Consider the following 17,825-nt stretch of genomic DNA (forward strand, 5'->3'; position numbering starts at 1 on the left):
AAACGAACCCGCATTAAAAAAGACCAGTTCATTTGACTATATTGTGGTTGTGAGAACAGGGGCGGTTGAAGAAGCACACGCTTTGAAAACCCAGCGCCTCATTGTGCACATCCATGGCTTAACGTGAGTTACAATGTGCTGAAGCTAATGTGACATTAATTGTTGGTGGCTGAGGTTTCGGTTCATGATCTTGTGTGTGAATCTCCCCTCACCCCCCTCCTCCCATCCCTCTTTGGAGGGAGCGCAATTGAAATCTGACTGCATAACCGATGTTTCATGGGGTCTTTTCAGGATCACTCTATCTCCCAGTCTCTAAAGTTGATGTCCAGCACTGCCTTTTCAGTGGCTCTGACCAGCTGAAAGAATTCTGAAAAGGCGACGAGGCAATAGAAACGTCAAGTGCTTTCTGTATCGGGTGAAGGCAGGAGCTGGAAGATAAATCGTTACTTCTCTTCGCCATATTACCATGATAAAAAAAAATTGATGGATAATTCTCTAGTGCCGGGCAGTGTCACTGCTGTCTTTTTAGTGGTTTGATTAATTGCTTTACAATTTTCATCAAGTACCATTGCAGTCGGTTTCACATTGCACCCCTGTCAGGCGGAAGAATAGACTGACTGTTGAACGTGTCTGTGACTGGCCACCAAGCGTCTTGTGAGTGACCTCCCCCAGTGGGTGCATTAACCACCAAGGGCATCCCTTTGGACACACTGGAGGAGGGGGACGGAGAGAGAGAGAAGCAGTCAGAGCGAGCACACACAACTCAACAAGTAATTGATGTTCGGACATAAACATTAGATTTTAATCAGCGTGCGGGTTTGAAAAGGCTTTGAGCTCAGATTGTTCGGGGAATAAAGCAGAGAAGAGAAGGCGTAAATTGGCTACATCTAGGAAGGCCATGCTTTAATTGATTTTGTAGGGGGAATAGCATCGAGTTTTTTTTTAAGTTCCTTGGCTTCCATATGTTTAACAGGTACTGTCCCTGCTGTCTACAAACATTACAAAAGAATGCAATTAAAAAGGCACTTTCCACAGTAACTGTTTAGGGGGAGGGTAAGAATGGGGCTATGAGAGAAATCTTTGTGAATGAATTTCTTTAGCACATGAATATCAATTTAGTAATTGCTAACAGGCTTTTTACAGTCTATTAAATTTTATAGGATACATTTTGTTTTCCTAAATACAAAGTTGGGCAGGGTTTTTTTTTTTGCAAACTGAAAAACTTTCTTTTCTTCAAATTAAACGCGGCACATTAAACCCCTTTTTTTTTTGAGAGTTTTTAAAAACGTGCTGTAGTTGCAGGCTTTGAGTTCTATGCTTTGAATGATTAAGTGCCTCCAGCTTGATTTAGTCTGCTGACAGTGTTCAACATGTATTGCAGTATTATGTTTCTGAATTTTGTGGTGGTGTTGTCAAACCCACAGGTTATACAGCATTAATAAAGTTAGCACCATTGTCCATTGATGAGGTTTTTGCTTGGGCCCTTGCAATTGTTGGTATAAGTCAAATGTCCTGACCCGATTTTGTCACAGGAATTGTTAACATGATGGCTCGATCTGGTCACACAAATTTGCCGTTCTGACTGCTCATCCTCCTTCAATGATTGCTTGTGATTAATGCTGTCTTTTTTGAAGTATTCTCAAAAGATGTGATCACATTTTATTCCCATTATATTTGCACATTTGTTCTATACTGTTGGGCATTTTCCACTCTGTTTGTGGTGTGTTGCTGTTAATTTCTGCTTGTGGGTTTAGTGAGCAATTGAGGTTGTCTGTATTTCCAACAAGAATATGGTCCATGTGTCAAATGTTAAAACTTGCTTGTTTTTGCCATCCGTTGCAGTCTTTTCTCTCTGCCCACCCAATCCCCCCCCACCACATTAATCAAGAAAAATACATCTAAAATCCTAACACTGCATAGAATCATAGAAATTCCGACACAGAAGGCGGCCATTCAGCCCATGGTGCCCGTGTCAGTATAATGAGATGTACAATTACAGGAAACTCTCGTTTATCCGGATCACTCGTGGATTCGGCAATTCCGGGTAAACTAATTCTCCGATAGGGCGAGTTTACATTTTAAAGCTGATATTTGAAGGTGATAGAACCACCCACAAAGACTTAGCTCATGTTATTTGAACATGAACGTAATGAAATGAATGAAAAATTGCTAACGTTTTGAAATTAAAAATTATTTTATTCTATTAAAACTGAGATTGATTTTTAAAATAGCGATCTTATATCTGCTTGTTTAAATAAATTCATTTTCTTATTTAAAATGTTGTGAATGAGTTTGCAGAGCCTCGTGAGAAGTAAAATGAGAATTCTCCTCAAAAAAACCAACAACATATTTCATTGCTTCAGCGCGTGTCCAAATCTCTCTGTTTTTCTTTAATTTCATTGTCTGAATCGTTCATCTCTTCATCAGATTTGTCTTTATTGGTGACTATGCTGATAAGTTCCTCATCAGTATAAGTTTGTGTTACATCTGTTTCGATGTCAACATCTATCCACTTAGCAATGTCATCTTCTGCTAGGGATTTAAGTGCGTTTGTTTCGTGTGCACTGCTGACAATCTCTGCGATTTCTTTTACAGTCTTTTTTTTATTAGCCCCGACATAGAAACCTTTGAATTCTTCGTCATCAGAAGCACTGTCTTCGGATATGACATTGGGCCACGACTTGCGCCAACACCTCTTCAATGTACTGTTTTTTTACTTCTCTCCATGCCAGCGAGCATGCATCGATGGCATCTTTAATATTGTGTGCTCTCTGGAAATCAGAGATTGATTGATCGCTATTAATCAATTTGCGCATGAAGTTATTCCTATAGTGGCACTTGAAGTTTTGTATGACACCCTGATCCATAGGTTGAATGAGCGAGGTCACACTGGGGGGCAAATAGCATGCAAAGATGTTGCCACAACTAGACACTAATTTTGACTCATGTGGGTGTGCTCTGCAATTGTCCAGAAGCAGCACACACTTTCTATTAGGTTTGCCTATTTTCTTTGTTTTCTTGAGCTTGGGGGACGAATTCTGTTGAAAACCATTCCATGAATATTTCCTTGTCCATCCACACACTTTTCTGAGCCTTATAGCTAACTGGTAAATGAGCAATTCCTTTTAAAGCACGTGGGTTCCTTGATTTGCCAATCACTAAAAGTGGAAGTCTGTGTTCTCCAGAGGCATTGACACAATTCAAGATTGTTAACCTCCCCTTATTCATTTTAAAGCCTGCAGCTTCCTTCTCCCCTGCTGCAGCCAACATAACAGTTGGCAAACACCTCCATAGTAAGCCAGTCTCATCGGCGTTGTATATTTGATCGGCAGTCAATTTCATTTCCTGCACCATTTCAGCAAATGTTCTTGATTAATTCTGTGCGGCCTCATTGTCTGCTGGCGAATGCCGTGGCGATGCTTAAAAACGTGTGAGCCAGTCTTCTGAAAAAATGCACTCTTCAGTTAGATTCATTCTCATCTTGAAGTCCTTGGCCTTTGCTGTAATCATTGGCCCTGAAATTGCCACTCCTTCAGATCATTTCAAAGAAAACCATTCATAAAGCACTTGGTCTAGTTTGTCAAGCTTCAGCTTTCGCAAATTCTTGCGGGACATTGCCTTGACAGAAGATTCAGAAGCATCGGTGAAACTTTCCAAATCTTTCTTTTGCTTCTTGATATGGTAAATTGTTGATGATCCAACTTCATATTCGTCCATCAAATACACACACTTCTGCCAGCTTCAGACTTCTTTATAATTTCTAATTTCTGCTGAATATTCAATACTTTTCGTTTCCTTTTAGTGTCACAAGACATTTTAAATTGTACACCCGACTGCTTGAACTGCTTTCAATGCGTGTGACAGTTGAAAAGTGGAAAAAGAAGTCCACGCCTGCGACAATTTATGTGTAATTGAGCAACCTGTTCACGTTTACCATAGTTGAAGTGAGCGAGATATTCACGTGTGTGACAGTTATTTTAAATTCCGTAACGGGGGGTTTTCTGTTACATTCGTATCCGGATAAACGAGAGTTTCCTGTAGTAATGAACAGCTGGTCTTTTACCCGATTGGTGTCTTCTGACACAATGCCGTGTGTATCTGGAAAGGAGATTCTTACAGATCCAACTATTGTGTTTTTATCAGTTTGGAGAAGTTGGGGGCATTTTTGGTGACTATTAAACAAAGAGAAAGGGTACTTGTTTCAATCTAATGGCTGTCTTCGTCAGGTTAAGCTACAGCAATCCTCTCATCTGCATTACTTTTGAAATATTCTGATTTGCCCAAGTGCTGACGGAAGTTGGTACATATGCTGCAAGTCACGTCAAATAGATGATGCCTGCATGTGAGCTACAAAGGGTTCAAAGTGATCAGAACCGTATAAGTAATGTTCAGGTGCTTTATGCACATCAGATCCTGCGGATGAGGCTAAAGCCTTTAAACTTTGATTAGTTAATGCACGCTCTCTTTATACAATGCAACTTTATACAGTGTTATTTTCTTTTTGTGCTTCCTGAACACTTCCCCATTCCCCAGTGGAATGGCGAGCAATCTGCTCGTCGGCCTGTGCTGTGCTTGATTTGGTTGCTGGGAGATGTGTTGGTGAACCAGGTGGTCCTCCTCACCATCCCCACCTCGGTTTCTGTTTGATGTAGTGCATTGCAGAAGCTTCACTGCCTCGTTGAGATTTGTGACGTTTCAGGGTTTATTCACGTAAACTAGAGGTGATCTAAAACTCGACAGCCTGTGTCCTAACTCGCACTGAACCACTCACCCATCACCCCAGTGCTCGCTGACTTACATTGGCTTCTGGTTAAGCAACGTCTCGATTTCAAAATTCTCATCCTTATTTTCAAATCCCACCATGGCCTCGCACCTCCCTCTCTCTCTAATCTTCTCTAGCCTCACAACCCCCCGAGATGTCTGCACTCCTCAAATTCTGCCCCCCTGAGCATCCCTGATTATAATCGCCCAACCATGGTGGTTGTGCCATCTGTTGCCTGGACCCCAAGCTCTGGAATTCCCTGCCTAAGCTTTTCCACCTCTCTACCTCTCTTTCCTCCTTCAAGACGCTCCTTAAAACATACCTCTTTCACCTGAGCTAACTTCTATTTATGCGGCTCGGTGTCAAATATTTATCGCAGAATACTTCTGTGAAGTGCCTTGAGACGTTCCACTACGTTAAAGATGTTATGTAAATACAAGTTGTTTTGGGAGTTGTAGTTTGCATGTGATGCATTTGTAGAATTGTCTTGTGGTCTTTTAGAGGTCATATTACCAGGGCTGAAGGTCAATGCTGGTTGCCTAGCCAATGACCACATTTAGTAACAGTGTGACATCAGTTTGTAGGGTATTTTTTAACGCTCTACTCTTTTTAGGGTATCCGAGGTATGGATCAAGCTGAAGCTGAAGACGTTTCCAAATTGCATTTTAATGTCAATAAAGCCAACAGTTTTGCAGACAGACGCTTACAACCGTAGTCAGTAGTACAACTCAACTCAATGATCAATTCTTCTGCTTCGGTAGAGTGAGGGACCAAGTTTTCGTTGACGTCCTCTTGGTCTCTGCTTCTGGTCTGACACAAGAACATCAGAAATAGGAGCAAGAGTCGGCCATTTGGCCCCTCGAGCCTGCTCTGCCATTCAATAAGATCATGGCTGATCTGATCTTGGCCTCCTCTCCACTTCTCTGCCTGCTCCCCATAACCTTTGACTCCCTTATCATTTAAAAATCTGTCTATCTCCACCTTAAATATATTCAATGACCCAGCCTCCACAGCTCTCTCGGGGAGAGAATTCCAAAGATTCATGAGCCCTCTGAGGGAGGAAATTCTTCCTCATTTCCGTTTTAAATGTACAAACCCTTATTCTGAAACTCTGCTCCCTAGTTCTAGATTCCCCCACGAGGGGAAACATCCTCTCTGCATCTACCCTGTCCAGCCCCCTCACAATCTTATGTCGCAAACTTATTAAAATGGCTGTTTTATATATCTCTCGCTGATGCAAAAGCAGTTTGCTAATGTTTCTCAGGCAGCTGTCAGTCTTATCTTTAACCTCTTCCGTATCTCCACGAAAGTACATCAAGTTTCAATTAGTCTTCAACAGTCTGAAGAAATAATATCTTTGCAAACTCACTCAAGCTTCCCAGCATGCTGTCTTGAGCAGTCAAGTTGAACAATTCTGATTTCAATCCTTCGTTAATACTTCCAAACAAATTTTGCTCTAATAGCAAGTAAGACTGTTTCTAGCCCACCCTTGCAGTTTTCCTTAAAACTGGTACTGAAAAGGCCAAATTCCTTCAAGATGAATCATTGAGCACTTTACTACTGCAATTAAGCTTCACTTAGACTTTTCACAAACAGCCTCAATGTCTGTGTCTATTGAAGGGGTAGTTTTTGTTAGATGAGCCAGTGACTTTAGTTACCTACATTGTCAAATGGTTTGACGATGCCTGACATTGCTGCAGACTTACTAGGTGATGACCTGCAGCATATATAATAGTTAAATCTGTTCTGAGGGCGCTTTAACAGTTCCATCTTGTTCTTCAGGTGGAGAGACCATCAAAAGCATTAACCAGCAAACAGGAGCACATGTAGAATTACAGAGAAACCCACCCCCAAATTCTGACCCTAATATCCGAATATTCATCATCCGTGGAGCTCTACAACAGATCGAGCATGCTCGACAGTTAATAGAAGAGAAAATCAATGGGGTAAGTGTTTGAGTTTTTCACTACCACCTAAATTTTACATTTCTTTCACCTCTACCTTTGCTTTACAGATTAGCTATTGGTTCTGAAATTTTAAATTTAAAAAAAAACATCCCTGACCCTGGCCAGTGCTGTTGTAACTCTACTGTGACACCTGTTGATTTATTTTCCTGCTTATGAGAAAGCGTTTAATGTCCTGTCCATGCACTCTCTCCATTCTCTTTTCCGCATGTGTTCATTCTCTCTCTTTCTGCATGTGTGTGTCTCTCACAGCTTCTTGTTATACTTCAGAATCCTTCAGAATAAATAACTCCCTAAATTCATAGAATCATAGAATGATACAACACAGAAAGAGGCCATTTGGCCCATCATGCCTGTGCCAGCTCTTTCAAAGAGCTATCCAAACTCTGGCCATGTACTAATCATAGGGATTATGTATAAAAAAAGAAAGACTTGCAATTATATAGCGCCTTTCACGACCACTGGACGACTCAAAGCGCTTTACAGCCAATCAAGTACTTTTGGAGCGTAGTCACTGTTGTAATGTGGGAAACGCGGCAGCCAATTTGCACACAGCAAGCTCCCACAAACAGCAATGTGATAATGACCAGATAATCTGTTTTTATGTTATGTTAATTGAGGGATAAATATTGGCCAGAACACTGGGGATAACTCCCCTGCTGCTCTTCGAAATAGTGCCATGGGATCTTTTCGTCCACCTGAGAGAGAAGACAGGGCCTCAGTTTAACGTCTCATCCAAAAGACGGCACCTCCGGCAGTGCAGCGCTTCCTCAGCAATGGAGTGTCAGCCTAGATTTATGTGCTCAAGTTCCTGGAGTGGCACTTGAACCCACGCAAGGGAGGTTAAAATTGAAAGATTCTGTGAAACGTAATCCATCTGAAGGACTCTGAATTTTTAGGTGTCAGCCTTGGCTCAATGGTAGCACTCTCACATCTGATGCAGAAGAAAGAGTGTTGAAACTTCACTCCAGACATTTGAGCACATAATCTAGGCTGGCTCTTGAGTGCAGTACTGAGCGAATGCTGTCTTTCGGATGAGACATTAAGCCAGGACCGCATCTTCCCTGTTGGGTGGACGTAAAAGATTGCGCGCCACTATTCAAAGAAGAGCAAGGGTGTTCACTTGGTGTCCTGCTGAAATTTTATCCCTCAATCAACACCCAAAACCGATGATCTGGTCATTAATGTCATTGCTGTTTGTGGGACCTCGCTGTGTGCAAATCCTTTGCTGTTCCTGCATTGCAATAGCGACAGCATTTCAAAATAAAATACCTCATCTCGTAAAATGCTCAAGCCTACTTGAGGTTGTGAACGGTGCTATATAAATTCAAGTTTGGTCTTTCTCTTTAAATGTTTTTTTGTGCACTTTTAGGGTCCAGGGCCTGGTGGCCCAGGAGGATTTAACTCGAGCCCTTATAGTCAAGGACCACCTGGACACCATCAAAAGTAAGATTCATAATTGTGAGCAGTATTTGCATTTTATCCTTGAATGATTATTTTTACTTGGCTTCATTCAGCGGAATCCATGTTCACTTACTGTTCGTACTCTTTTTTGAGCTGACAAGTGTCTGCTTTGAAATGAAAGCTGCAATATGTCAGGCCAGCTTACCAATACCCCTCAGCACTTTCTTTCTGATGTGTTCCACACTTTGGTTTGTCTTAATTTCTATGGGTTGGGCTTAATTTATTTGCGGTGGGGCTTTAACGATGTGTGGTTAATACCATATTTCAGGGTTTTGAGTTTTTTGGTCAGCCAGATCTCGAATGATACATGTGGAAGCTCATTGCTATGTTTTCAGTCTCCAAACTGAACTACTGAGAAATCCTTGACTGATATTGGGTGCACACACTCTGTGCCCTCAGTGTCACGTCCAGACAGCATAGGCACAAGTTGGCAAGACCCACAGTTTGGGGACCCCACTTGTATACCATTTAGCAACCTAAAACAATGGCACTTATCAGAACTGATGACTGGTAACTTTACCACTGCTTGTCTGACTGGGAATGCCCCTACTTCTCTCTCTTTCTCCCCCGCCCCCCCCCCCCCCCCCACACCTTTCCGCTCCGAGTCTTTGTCATGAACCAAACTTGCTGCCTGGTTCACCATTTATAATTTTCTGTTCCCAGCAGTGTCGTCATGGAACTGCGCCCTAGCCTTAGTTTATCCCTCTTTCTCTTTTCTCCCCCACCCGCCACCACACTCAAAAAAGTCACATGGTGGATAGCAGATATCAGGACCAATGCGGAAATGATCTAATTCTGTGGGAACATAGCTCGTTTTAAATTTGTTTGTGCTCATTTATTCTTTTTCAAACATAGTGGTCCTCCACAAGCCTTTATGACACAGGGATGGGGAAGTACGTACCAACCTTGGCAACAACAAGGACAGCAAGATCCAAGTGAGTGGTTTGTTTACATCAAACGGCAGCTGTATATTCATATCGCCCTTTGCCAGCCCACTGTAGTCTTGGTTGGGGGTTAAGTTTGGTTTCCATTTATTCCAGTGCTTCATTAAAGGCATGGTACAGCAGAGGCTTTTCATCACCCTCCTCGGAGTGTGTAAAAGAACATGCTGCATAGGCAGCTATTGAAATTCAGCAGGCGAAGCAATTTCTTTCTATTCACCCATTCAGCATGTTAAGTTGCACTACACACATTTCCTGCAAGAGCAAAACTTGCTTCTATCATCCAACTCGGCCAGTCTTAACCATGCTCAGATTAATTCTAATTATTTCCCAATTAATTCTAATGCACCCAAATTTATTTTACTTCTAATTGGCTGGTTCCAATATCCACTCCAGTTGTGCAGACCACAGCCGAGATAAAACAGACGCAACAATTGAACAGCTTCAAGCTATGGGAGAGTTTAAACTTTTACACAATTATTCTTGCAATCATAGTGATTTGCATATTCTCTCCATCCAGCTCTCTTTCTTTGATGCAAAACAATATCAAAATACAGCTTCAGCTCCTCTTTCCAAGACCATGCCAGTTCCACACTGCCCAAGCTTGTAATGTGACCTGTCCGTCCAACGAACCCAGCATTCTACATATGACACGTGAGACGGGCAGGAAAAGATGACGAGGCCTACTCCATTCTGTCAGTGGTGCAACCTCACACACCACTCACCAACCTAGCAACACTGTCTCCTGACAGAGTAAAAAATCTGCAGCCAGTCCAGGAAAAGTCTGGGGGTGGGCGGGGGGGGGAATTCTGCCCCACCTCCCCACTTCCTAAGTTCCAGGGTAGTGAGTTACCCCTGATTCAATGGCCTGAAAATTGCGGTCAGAGGTTCCGACCAAATTTTTTTTCCACAAAAATACCCGGTGGTCCTGGAGGAACGTCGACTTGTGCTCCGGGTCCTAGATGCGCAGTCCAGCGTGTGGGCCCATGTCTTCCAGGAGTGTATGCGTATCCTGGGATCAGGTGGGCCTGGACCACCAATCACAATGTAGTATTCTCATTTGTCGTAATGGGAACTCCGAGCTCCCATTATTTTCAACAAGGATACTCCTAAAATCAAAAGACACCAACATAAATTTTAAAAAAAACACTTCACTTTTTTTAAAATTAATAGAAATTGCATTAAATTAAAATATTTTAGAGAAACAAATTTGTGAATTAAAAAAAAAAGTGTTAATAGTGTTCAAAATAAACTTGCCTTCATAAACAGGGTTTTTAATATAAAAATAAGTAACATTTATTTTTTCTATGCTTTAAAACTCTTGCGGGTAAAAGTAGGCTATACACCTGCTTTTACCAGGTGTAAGAGTTTGAAGGGCAAGAGTTGGGCGAATAGCCCAAATCTGCCGGCGAATGTCCTCCTCCTGGGGATGCGTGCGCTCATTTTGACATCGCTAAAGCCGGTTCTCGGCGCATGTGCATCGTGTGGCATGAACTGGCATTTGCGAGGCCTCTTCAGGTGCATGTGCACATCATACGCACCCGGAGAGGCCGCAATTTTCCGGCAGTTACAATCACAACTAATCAACTTGCCTCTTATCACTGGAAGTCTCCCGTCTCAAATTCACGTTCCCTTTTAAAGGACTCCATGCTCATTACATTTCATTTACTTGTCCTGTAACTGGCCCAAGCATTCATTTTAAGAACTGATTACCTGAAGCATTGTTTGCTTAAATATTCGGCTGAGGGCATAAAGCAACACAGCGCTGCAGCAGTGTGATAATACATTATGCATCCCATGCTATAATATTTGTGCATTACCAGCGGTAACATTGTGACTGTATAGACAGCATGGTTACTGACTTACTATGCACATTGCCATGGGAGATCTGTTCATGCAATACAAACTGTACAGACAGCATGCATTTTTGTCACAATTCCTGTATAATGCGAATCATAGTCCAATTGAAGTATAACCTTCAGTCTAATAAATAGAAGTGAGGAAGGTCACCAAGTGAACCAGTGAAATTGACCACACACATTCCAACATTTAAACAGCAATTTTAAACATAAAAGGTGGTTTTAAACATAAAAGTTTGCACCCATTATATTTCACAGTAACACAATTTCATTTACCCACACAATTCTCTTCCTTCTAAAATTGATGAGTAAAGGGTGATGAAAAGTCTGGGACAAAATGGTATGAATAAAATTATTCTATGGATATTGTGCACATCAAATCAACTGCTGTAGAGGAATCATTTATTTTTTGGTATGGATTCCTGGACAAAGGAATGTGATGGCGTCTGTTCTGACCAGACTGGGTTTCATCTTTTTTCTCCGTTAAAGACTATAGTACAGCTGCTGCACCCTGGGCAGCCTCGGCTTGTTAACTCTGTTCTCGGTCTGCGTGCTTGGCTTGATGTCTTCCACCATCTCCCAGTTAATTCCACTGCAGAAGCAGAGAGATGCTCCTGGCCACTGACAATCACCTCATTGAGGGGAGGGGGTGGGGCTTTTTAAGTGGAGGTTGTTGCACAATGTTTTGGGTTAGACTTGATGCAGTATCTCTTGCCACTCGGCTTCGGTTGTGTGTACCATGGAAGATATGGGTGGCCTTGAATAGGGCATTAACTCTTCTCTCCCCCTCCCCCCCCCCCCCCCACACCCCACCTTTCCAAAAGCTATGCAAATAGTTTGACAAAGAACATAAGAAATAGGAGCAGGAGTCGGCCATTTGGCTCCTCGAGCCTGCTCCGCCATTCAATAAGATCATGGGCTGATCTGATCTTGGCCCCAACTCCACTTCCCTGCCTGCTCTCCATAAACCCTCGACTCCCTTATCATTCAAAAATCTGTCTGTGTATCTCCACCAAAAGCTATTTGAAAGCCCAGTCACATGGATCACTAATCATTTTATCCTGGTTTTAATCACTTTTGTGCTTTTACTAAAGCATCTTATGACTGGGTGGATGTATTGAAATGGTTAATATTGGCCTTGCTGGTGATCTGTCGTGTGAAGAGGAATTCAATAGGAAGGTGATCACATCTAATGTAACAACCAAGAAGGCATTAACCGGGGAGGTACTTGGATTCTGATTCCTTTGGATACACTTATTTTTGGTTGGGGGCGGGCGGGGTGGGTTGGTGGGGGTGGCGGGGGGTGGGGGGGGGCGCGGAGTTACGATCACTCTTCAAAATTATTTTTTAAATTAGAACTTTGGAGATCACGGAGCAGTAATGTCACTGCGTAATTAACTATTCCTACCACACAAGTTAAAAGCTACAAAACTTAGTCAGTGATAGTTACTGTGACACTGTGTGTGTGTCTAGGTAAAGCTGCACAGCATTTGGGTACAGCAGCCTGGTCAGCCTACATCTCCCAGTTTTACCAGCAGCCTAGCCAGCAACAGCAAGCGACAATGGGGCAGAACTCGCAACAAAATTCAGGTGTGTATTTGTGAAGAGAAATTTTTTTTTCAACAATACGGGCGAATATCTTCCACTTTCTGCCGCCCGCACCTTTTCAGTTGTTACCTGTGCAGTCCCGGAATCGACGTCGCCTCTAATATTAAAACTCTCTTACTTTAACCCCGATAATTAGGGGGCACAGCCTATGTGTTCTAAAACTGTCCTCTCATCTGAGACCTCGGTCCTAATGAAGACCAAACATTTGGGTTGAAAGTCTTCTGTCTGTCTATCTGTTAAAGGTGCTGTGAGTTTGGGGTAACCGCAACGCAATTTCTAGTATGTGAAATGAAGCAAACTACCAGTATGTCTCTCTCTCTCTCTCTCTCTCTCTCTCTCTCTCTTTCTTCTCCTCCCCCCCACCCCCCCTTTCTGATTTCTATTTCTCCATAAAGGGTCCACGCACGCACTATGCTCTCTTTAGAAATGCTCATGTACTGCTGTATATTTAGTGTTTTTATTTTCATTAGCCTTTTTATATTTATTTTAGTGTGTGCACTCCACAGCAAAAAACTGTTCAATAAGTTGGCAATGCATAGGAAGGACCTATTTCCCTTCGAGTGGTCAGTAATCACGGAGCGTAGATTTAAAGTAATTTTTAATAGATTAAAGACTGGGGATAGCTCTTGGTCGGCCGGCGTGGACACGGTGGGCTGAATTGGCCTCCTTCCGTGCTGTAAATTTCTATGATTCTATGATAATTGGTAGAAGGATTAGAGGGGAGTTGAGAATTTCTTTAACCCAGAGGGTGGTGGGGGGGTCTGGAACTCACTTACAGTAAGGGTGGAAGAAACCCTCATCGCATTTAAAAAGTACTTGGATATGCATTTGAAATACCATAACCTACAGGGCTACAGACCAAGAACTGGAAAGTGGGATTAGGCTGGATAGCTCTTGGTCGGCCAACGTGGACATGATGGGCCAAAATGGTCTCCTTCCGTGCTGTAAATTTCTATGATTTTTATAATGGCCACGGAGACGGTCTTCTGAGATTGGGAGCTGAAGCAGATTGTTGGGTTAGTGTAGAGGGAATTTCTGTACTGTTCCTGACCCAGGATTGCATATTACTGAGGATGGGGACAAAAACTCGCCCACTACTAAATATCTCATTGCAAAATTTGAACTCTTGCAGTGTACTATGTGTTCGCATGCTATGTTACTGTGTAGTTAAATACACGCATTTGAGAAAAATTGCTGACGGGAATCCAAATCTAGGCTGTTGCATTGTAGGTTGGCTATTTTAGGGTATGGTGTGGAGAACAATTAGTTATTGAAAAATTTGTTTTTGAATTACTAGTTAAGGCTTTTGAAAGTATTAAGTTATGAGTCGTTGTATAAACAATATATTCTACCGATCGCTTCCCTTAGAACTTGTGTACAATGTGTTGGCCTTTGTGGTGAGCTTCTTGTATCCTCATTGATCTGTGATAGTTGCTTGTTAACCAGATAGGAAAGAGTATCAATGAAACTATCCTTCATTTGAGATGAATCTCAAATAGAATGCTTTGTTTTATTTGCTTCTAATTGGAGCACAATCCCCTTCTGACTTCCCTTTCAAGGTTCAAAATTCAGTTTGTGGCCAAAGTGGTTTGTCCCAGTTGTAATTTTTACAACCTGTCATGAACAAACTATTAGGTTAAAAATAATGCGTGAACTACACTTAACCAATCCGATCTCATCAGCCCAGGATCACAAGTGGCATGGACTCTAAACTACAAGTGTTAACAAACGAGCTGTCACCACTAAGAATTGCAGAACAGCACAAGCTGAGGGACTTCAGAAAGCATCCCGGTGCAATGCTGACTACACAGGGTTGGGCTGCCAAAGGCTAGTAACTGAGCTGCGCTGTAAAGGTTTAAATGTGTTACTTTTAATCTTTGTTTTTCCAGAAATCCTGATCCAAGTAGATCATTTCATGTCGGGAGCATTCTCTTTGACAGTGTTCAGTGGTATAACTTAACACCAGCACCAGTTTACAGCCCAATTTGTGTGTGTACTTTCAAAATGAGCTATGATTTTTTTTTGCAAACTAAATATGAAACCTTGTATTAAATGTAGCTTTACTCTTACAAGAATTGTGCTTTGTGGAGCCAAGTGCAGGGTTATCCTAACTTTTTATTAAAATATTTTACTCAGTCATTCTCTAATAACTACTAACCACTTAACCAACTGGATATTTTCTGTCAAATGCTAATGCTTGCATTTTGTAAACCATTCAGAAGCTCACTGATGTGACGAATATTTTGATGTTTACACACCGATGTTGGGATGGAGGAAAAGAAAGACTTGTATTTATATAGCGCCTTAGAACGTCACAAAGCGCTTTACGGCCAATAAAGTACTTTTTGAAATGTAGAGTGAATACCTTGCGCACAGAGGGTGTTTGTTACTGAGCTTTGATGCAGGGTGATTTGTGCACTGCTGATTGGTGATGCTTGCTAGGTCATGTGATGTATTGGAGTTAGATGGTGCCTGAGTATGAGTTTGTAGCTGCAGTTCTCCCAAAGGGAATTCCTGAATTAAGGTCAGTTGTGCCTCAAACCCCAACCTGCGCTCCTCCAAAAATACGGGGAATTCCTTAGTTGGCTCTTCCACCTTCATTTGGCCTAGTTAGGTTTTGGACAGAACATAACTATTGTGCTTCACCATTTTCCTGATCTGTCCTCCTATTATGTGAACTGTCTTGAAGAACCTATTTCTGCTGAAGTCAGAATGTTGTGCGGTACCATGCACTTCCAAATTGTTTCGAGGTCTAGAATTCAACGTGGGGTTTCTGTTGATGCTTCTAAACTATTTCAAATGTGCTCCTACAAATTGCATCGAGTCTCTGCTTCCTCTTCGCCCCCTCCTCAAAATTCAAGACCTCTTCTCTTTCCCTCGCCCCACGTCCAAAGTTTAATAACAGTTTTGTAGCTACGCATGCTGTACTTCTTCAATGTTTCATTGGTAGAGGCGCCTAATCTTTTGGCAGGCAAAGAGTCCAAGCGGGATATGTGTATGGGTGTCTGGATTGCAAGATAAAGCTTCCGATGGGTGTCAACTGGAATCTGCTCAGACATAGTGCTACCTCGTGTAATATGATCAGGGACAACAAATAAATACTTCATTGGTGGGAAAGAAATTATAGTCTCTTTCTCTTTTCTCCCGTCTCTCCTCACCCCCCCCCCCCCCCCCCCCAACCCCTTCAAAAAAAAAAAGTTGGAATGCCATACAATTTAGACAGCTTGGGAGGAAGAAAAATTATCTTTTAAGAGTGCAGGCCTTTGCTGGTGCTGCTGTGGAAATTATTTTTTGCCAGTCTGGAAACGCTTGCTCTTTGCTCACTGCCTCCGTCTGACTCGATTGAGATTGGGAACGCTCGGGGACAAGCCACGATGCCAAGTATTAAATTGGGAATTTTATGTGTGTGGAAACCATATGATGTGGCTCTGCACCTGTCATTCTGTGGTCCAGCATGTTGAGTCATCAGGTTGATTCTAGATAGCAGAAGGAATGAATATTTCATTTGAGGGGAGTAGAATCAGAAGACCATAAAATGAAGTAAGATTCTAACCCAATTTGTGCGGGAGGGGAGGGATGCGGTCTGAGTTGTCATCGAGCAAAACTCGGTTGGGATGCTGAATCTTGACCAAGCGTCAGTGAGGAACACTTGCTCACTGCACGTTGCTGCTCTATCAGTGTACTGACATTAGTCTGGTCTGAAGCTGTTCTGAGCGCCGGGGCTTGGTGTTCCCTCTTTTTTTGTTCCGTGCGCGGTTCCTTTAAATTTGCTGAGCGGCATCTTCCAACAGCAACAGCTTGTGAGCAGCCTGCACGGGTAGGTCCACCCGATCGATGTGTGGCCACACGACCGCACACCTTAGGGGGACATTGCTGGGCTGCTTTTTGTTTTGCAAAAAGATCTCTGACCTTTTTAGAAATATGTATTTGATATCAATTTGTGAAATGTAATTTTTTTAAACCTGCCCACAGATCAGAATGGTCAGCTGGATTATTCCAAAGCCTGGGAGGATTACTACAAAATACTTGGTATGCACTTTTCTTGGACTGATATTTTGTAAGTGGCATTTGAGTCGACTTCTCAAAGGGTATTTGCAAAAAGCAACTTTTGTGGAATTGGGAAATATTTTATTCCCTTTTCTTTCTCTGCTATTTTTTTTCTTTCCTGTTTCTTTCCCTCGCCCCAGTTTGCTCCTTCCTCTCCCCCCATCTCCGTATCTCTGTCTTCCCTTTTCCTCCCTCAGTGAGGCCCTTGTAACCTTGCTTTGGATGAGCTTTCCCTGTAACTTTGCTAATATTCCACAGCTTTTTGCAGTTCTCTGGGCAACAAGAACAGACAATCTGCACAGGACATTTCCAACACTGCTTTATAAAGTAATTTGGAAATACAGGAGTGACTCGGGTAACTTGCTAACTGAGTTATACACTTTTCTTGGGGGTGGGAAGGGGGTAATGTACAAGAGTGGCCTCTGGTCAGTACACCAGTCGAATCAACTGAAATATGAATGTGCAGGGAATTGCAGACGCCGGTCCAGTCCTACTGCTCCAAAGTGTATGTCTATTACAAACTGCAGCTAGAAGCAGCTCCATTGGAATTCAGAAGAATGAGAGGTGATCTTATCGAAATGTATAAGATTATGAGGGGGCTTGACAAGGTGGATGCAGAAAGGATGTTTTCACTGATGGGGGAGACTTGAACTAGAAGGCATGATCTTAGAATAAGGGGATGTCCATTTAAAACTGAGATGAGAAATTTCTTCTGAGGGTTGTAAATCTATGGAATTCGCTGCCTCAGAGAGCTGTAGAAGCTGGGACATTGAATACATTTAAGACAGAAATAGACAGTTTCTTAAATGATAAGGAGTTATGGGGTGCAGGCGGGGAAGTGGACCTGAGTCCATGATCAGATCAGCCATGATCTTATTGAGTGGCGGAGCAGGCTCGAGGGGCCGTATGGCCTACTCCTGCTCCTAGTTCCTATGTTCTTATGTTCTTATGTTCTTATGTTCTAAACGTGGTGAGGAGGGGGACTCCTAGTATTGTCGGATCTGCATTATTTACATTGCATAGCTGATCCCACGGCACCAGCAGTGCAGATTATATCTTTAATTTCTAGCCAGGAAGGTGTGTGTAGGCCAGTGAGCAGGTTGTGGGTTCAATTCCCACTCCAGTGACTTGAGCACAAATAATCTAGGCTGACACTCCAGTGCAGTACTGAGGGAGTGCT

At 42.5% G+C, this 17,825-nt stretch overlaps 1 protein-coding gene across 6 annotated transcripts in view; it reads left to right on the forward strand.

The window, feature by feature from the left end:
- fubp3 (far upstream element (FUSE) binding protein 3) overlaps positions 1-17,825 on the forward strand; it is a 131,120-nt gene that overhangs the window by 89,491 nt on the left and 23,804 nt on the right. For 3 of the 6 annotated variants that reach the window (XM_070863787.1, XM_070863788.1, XM_070863792.1), the window contains exons 13-17: positions 6,545-6,708; positions 8,099-8,172; positions 9,046-9,125; positions 12,464-12,580; positions 16,571-16,627. In XM_070863787.1, coding sequence (XP_070719888.1) covers positions 6,545-6,708; positions 8,099-8,172; positions 9,046-9,125; positions 12,464-12,580; positions 16,571-16,627 — 492 coding nt within the window. The remainder of the gene's footprint in view (positions 1-6,544; positions 6,709-8,098; positions 8,173-9,045; positions 9,126-12,463; positions 12,581-16,570; positions 16,628-17,825) is intronic. The other 3 variants (XM_070863789.1, XM_070863790.1, XM_070863791.1) reach the window with 3 other exon arrangements.

Source organism: Pristiophorus japonicus, chromosome 20, assembly GCF_044704955.1.
Source record: "Pristiophorus japonicus isolate sPriJap1 chromosome 20, sPriJap1.hap1, whole genome shotgun sequence".
NCBI lineage: Eukaryota > Metazoa > Chordata > Chondrichthyes > Pristiophoridae > Pristiophorus > Pristiophorus japonicus.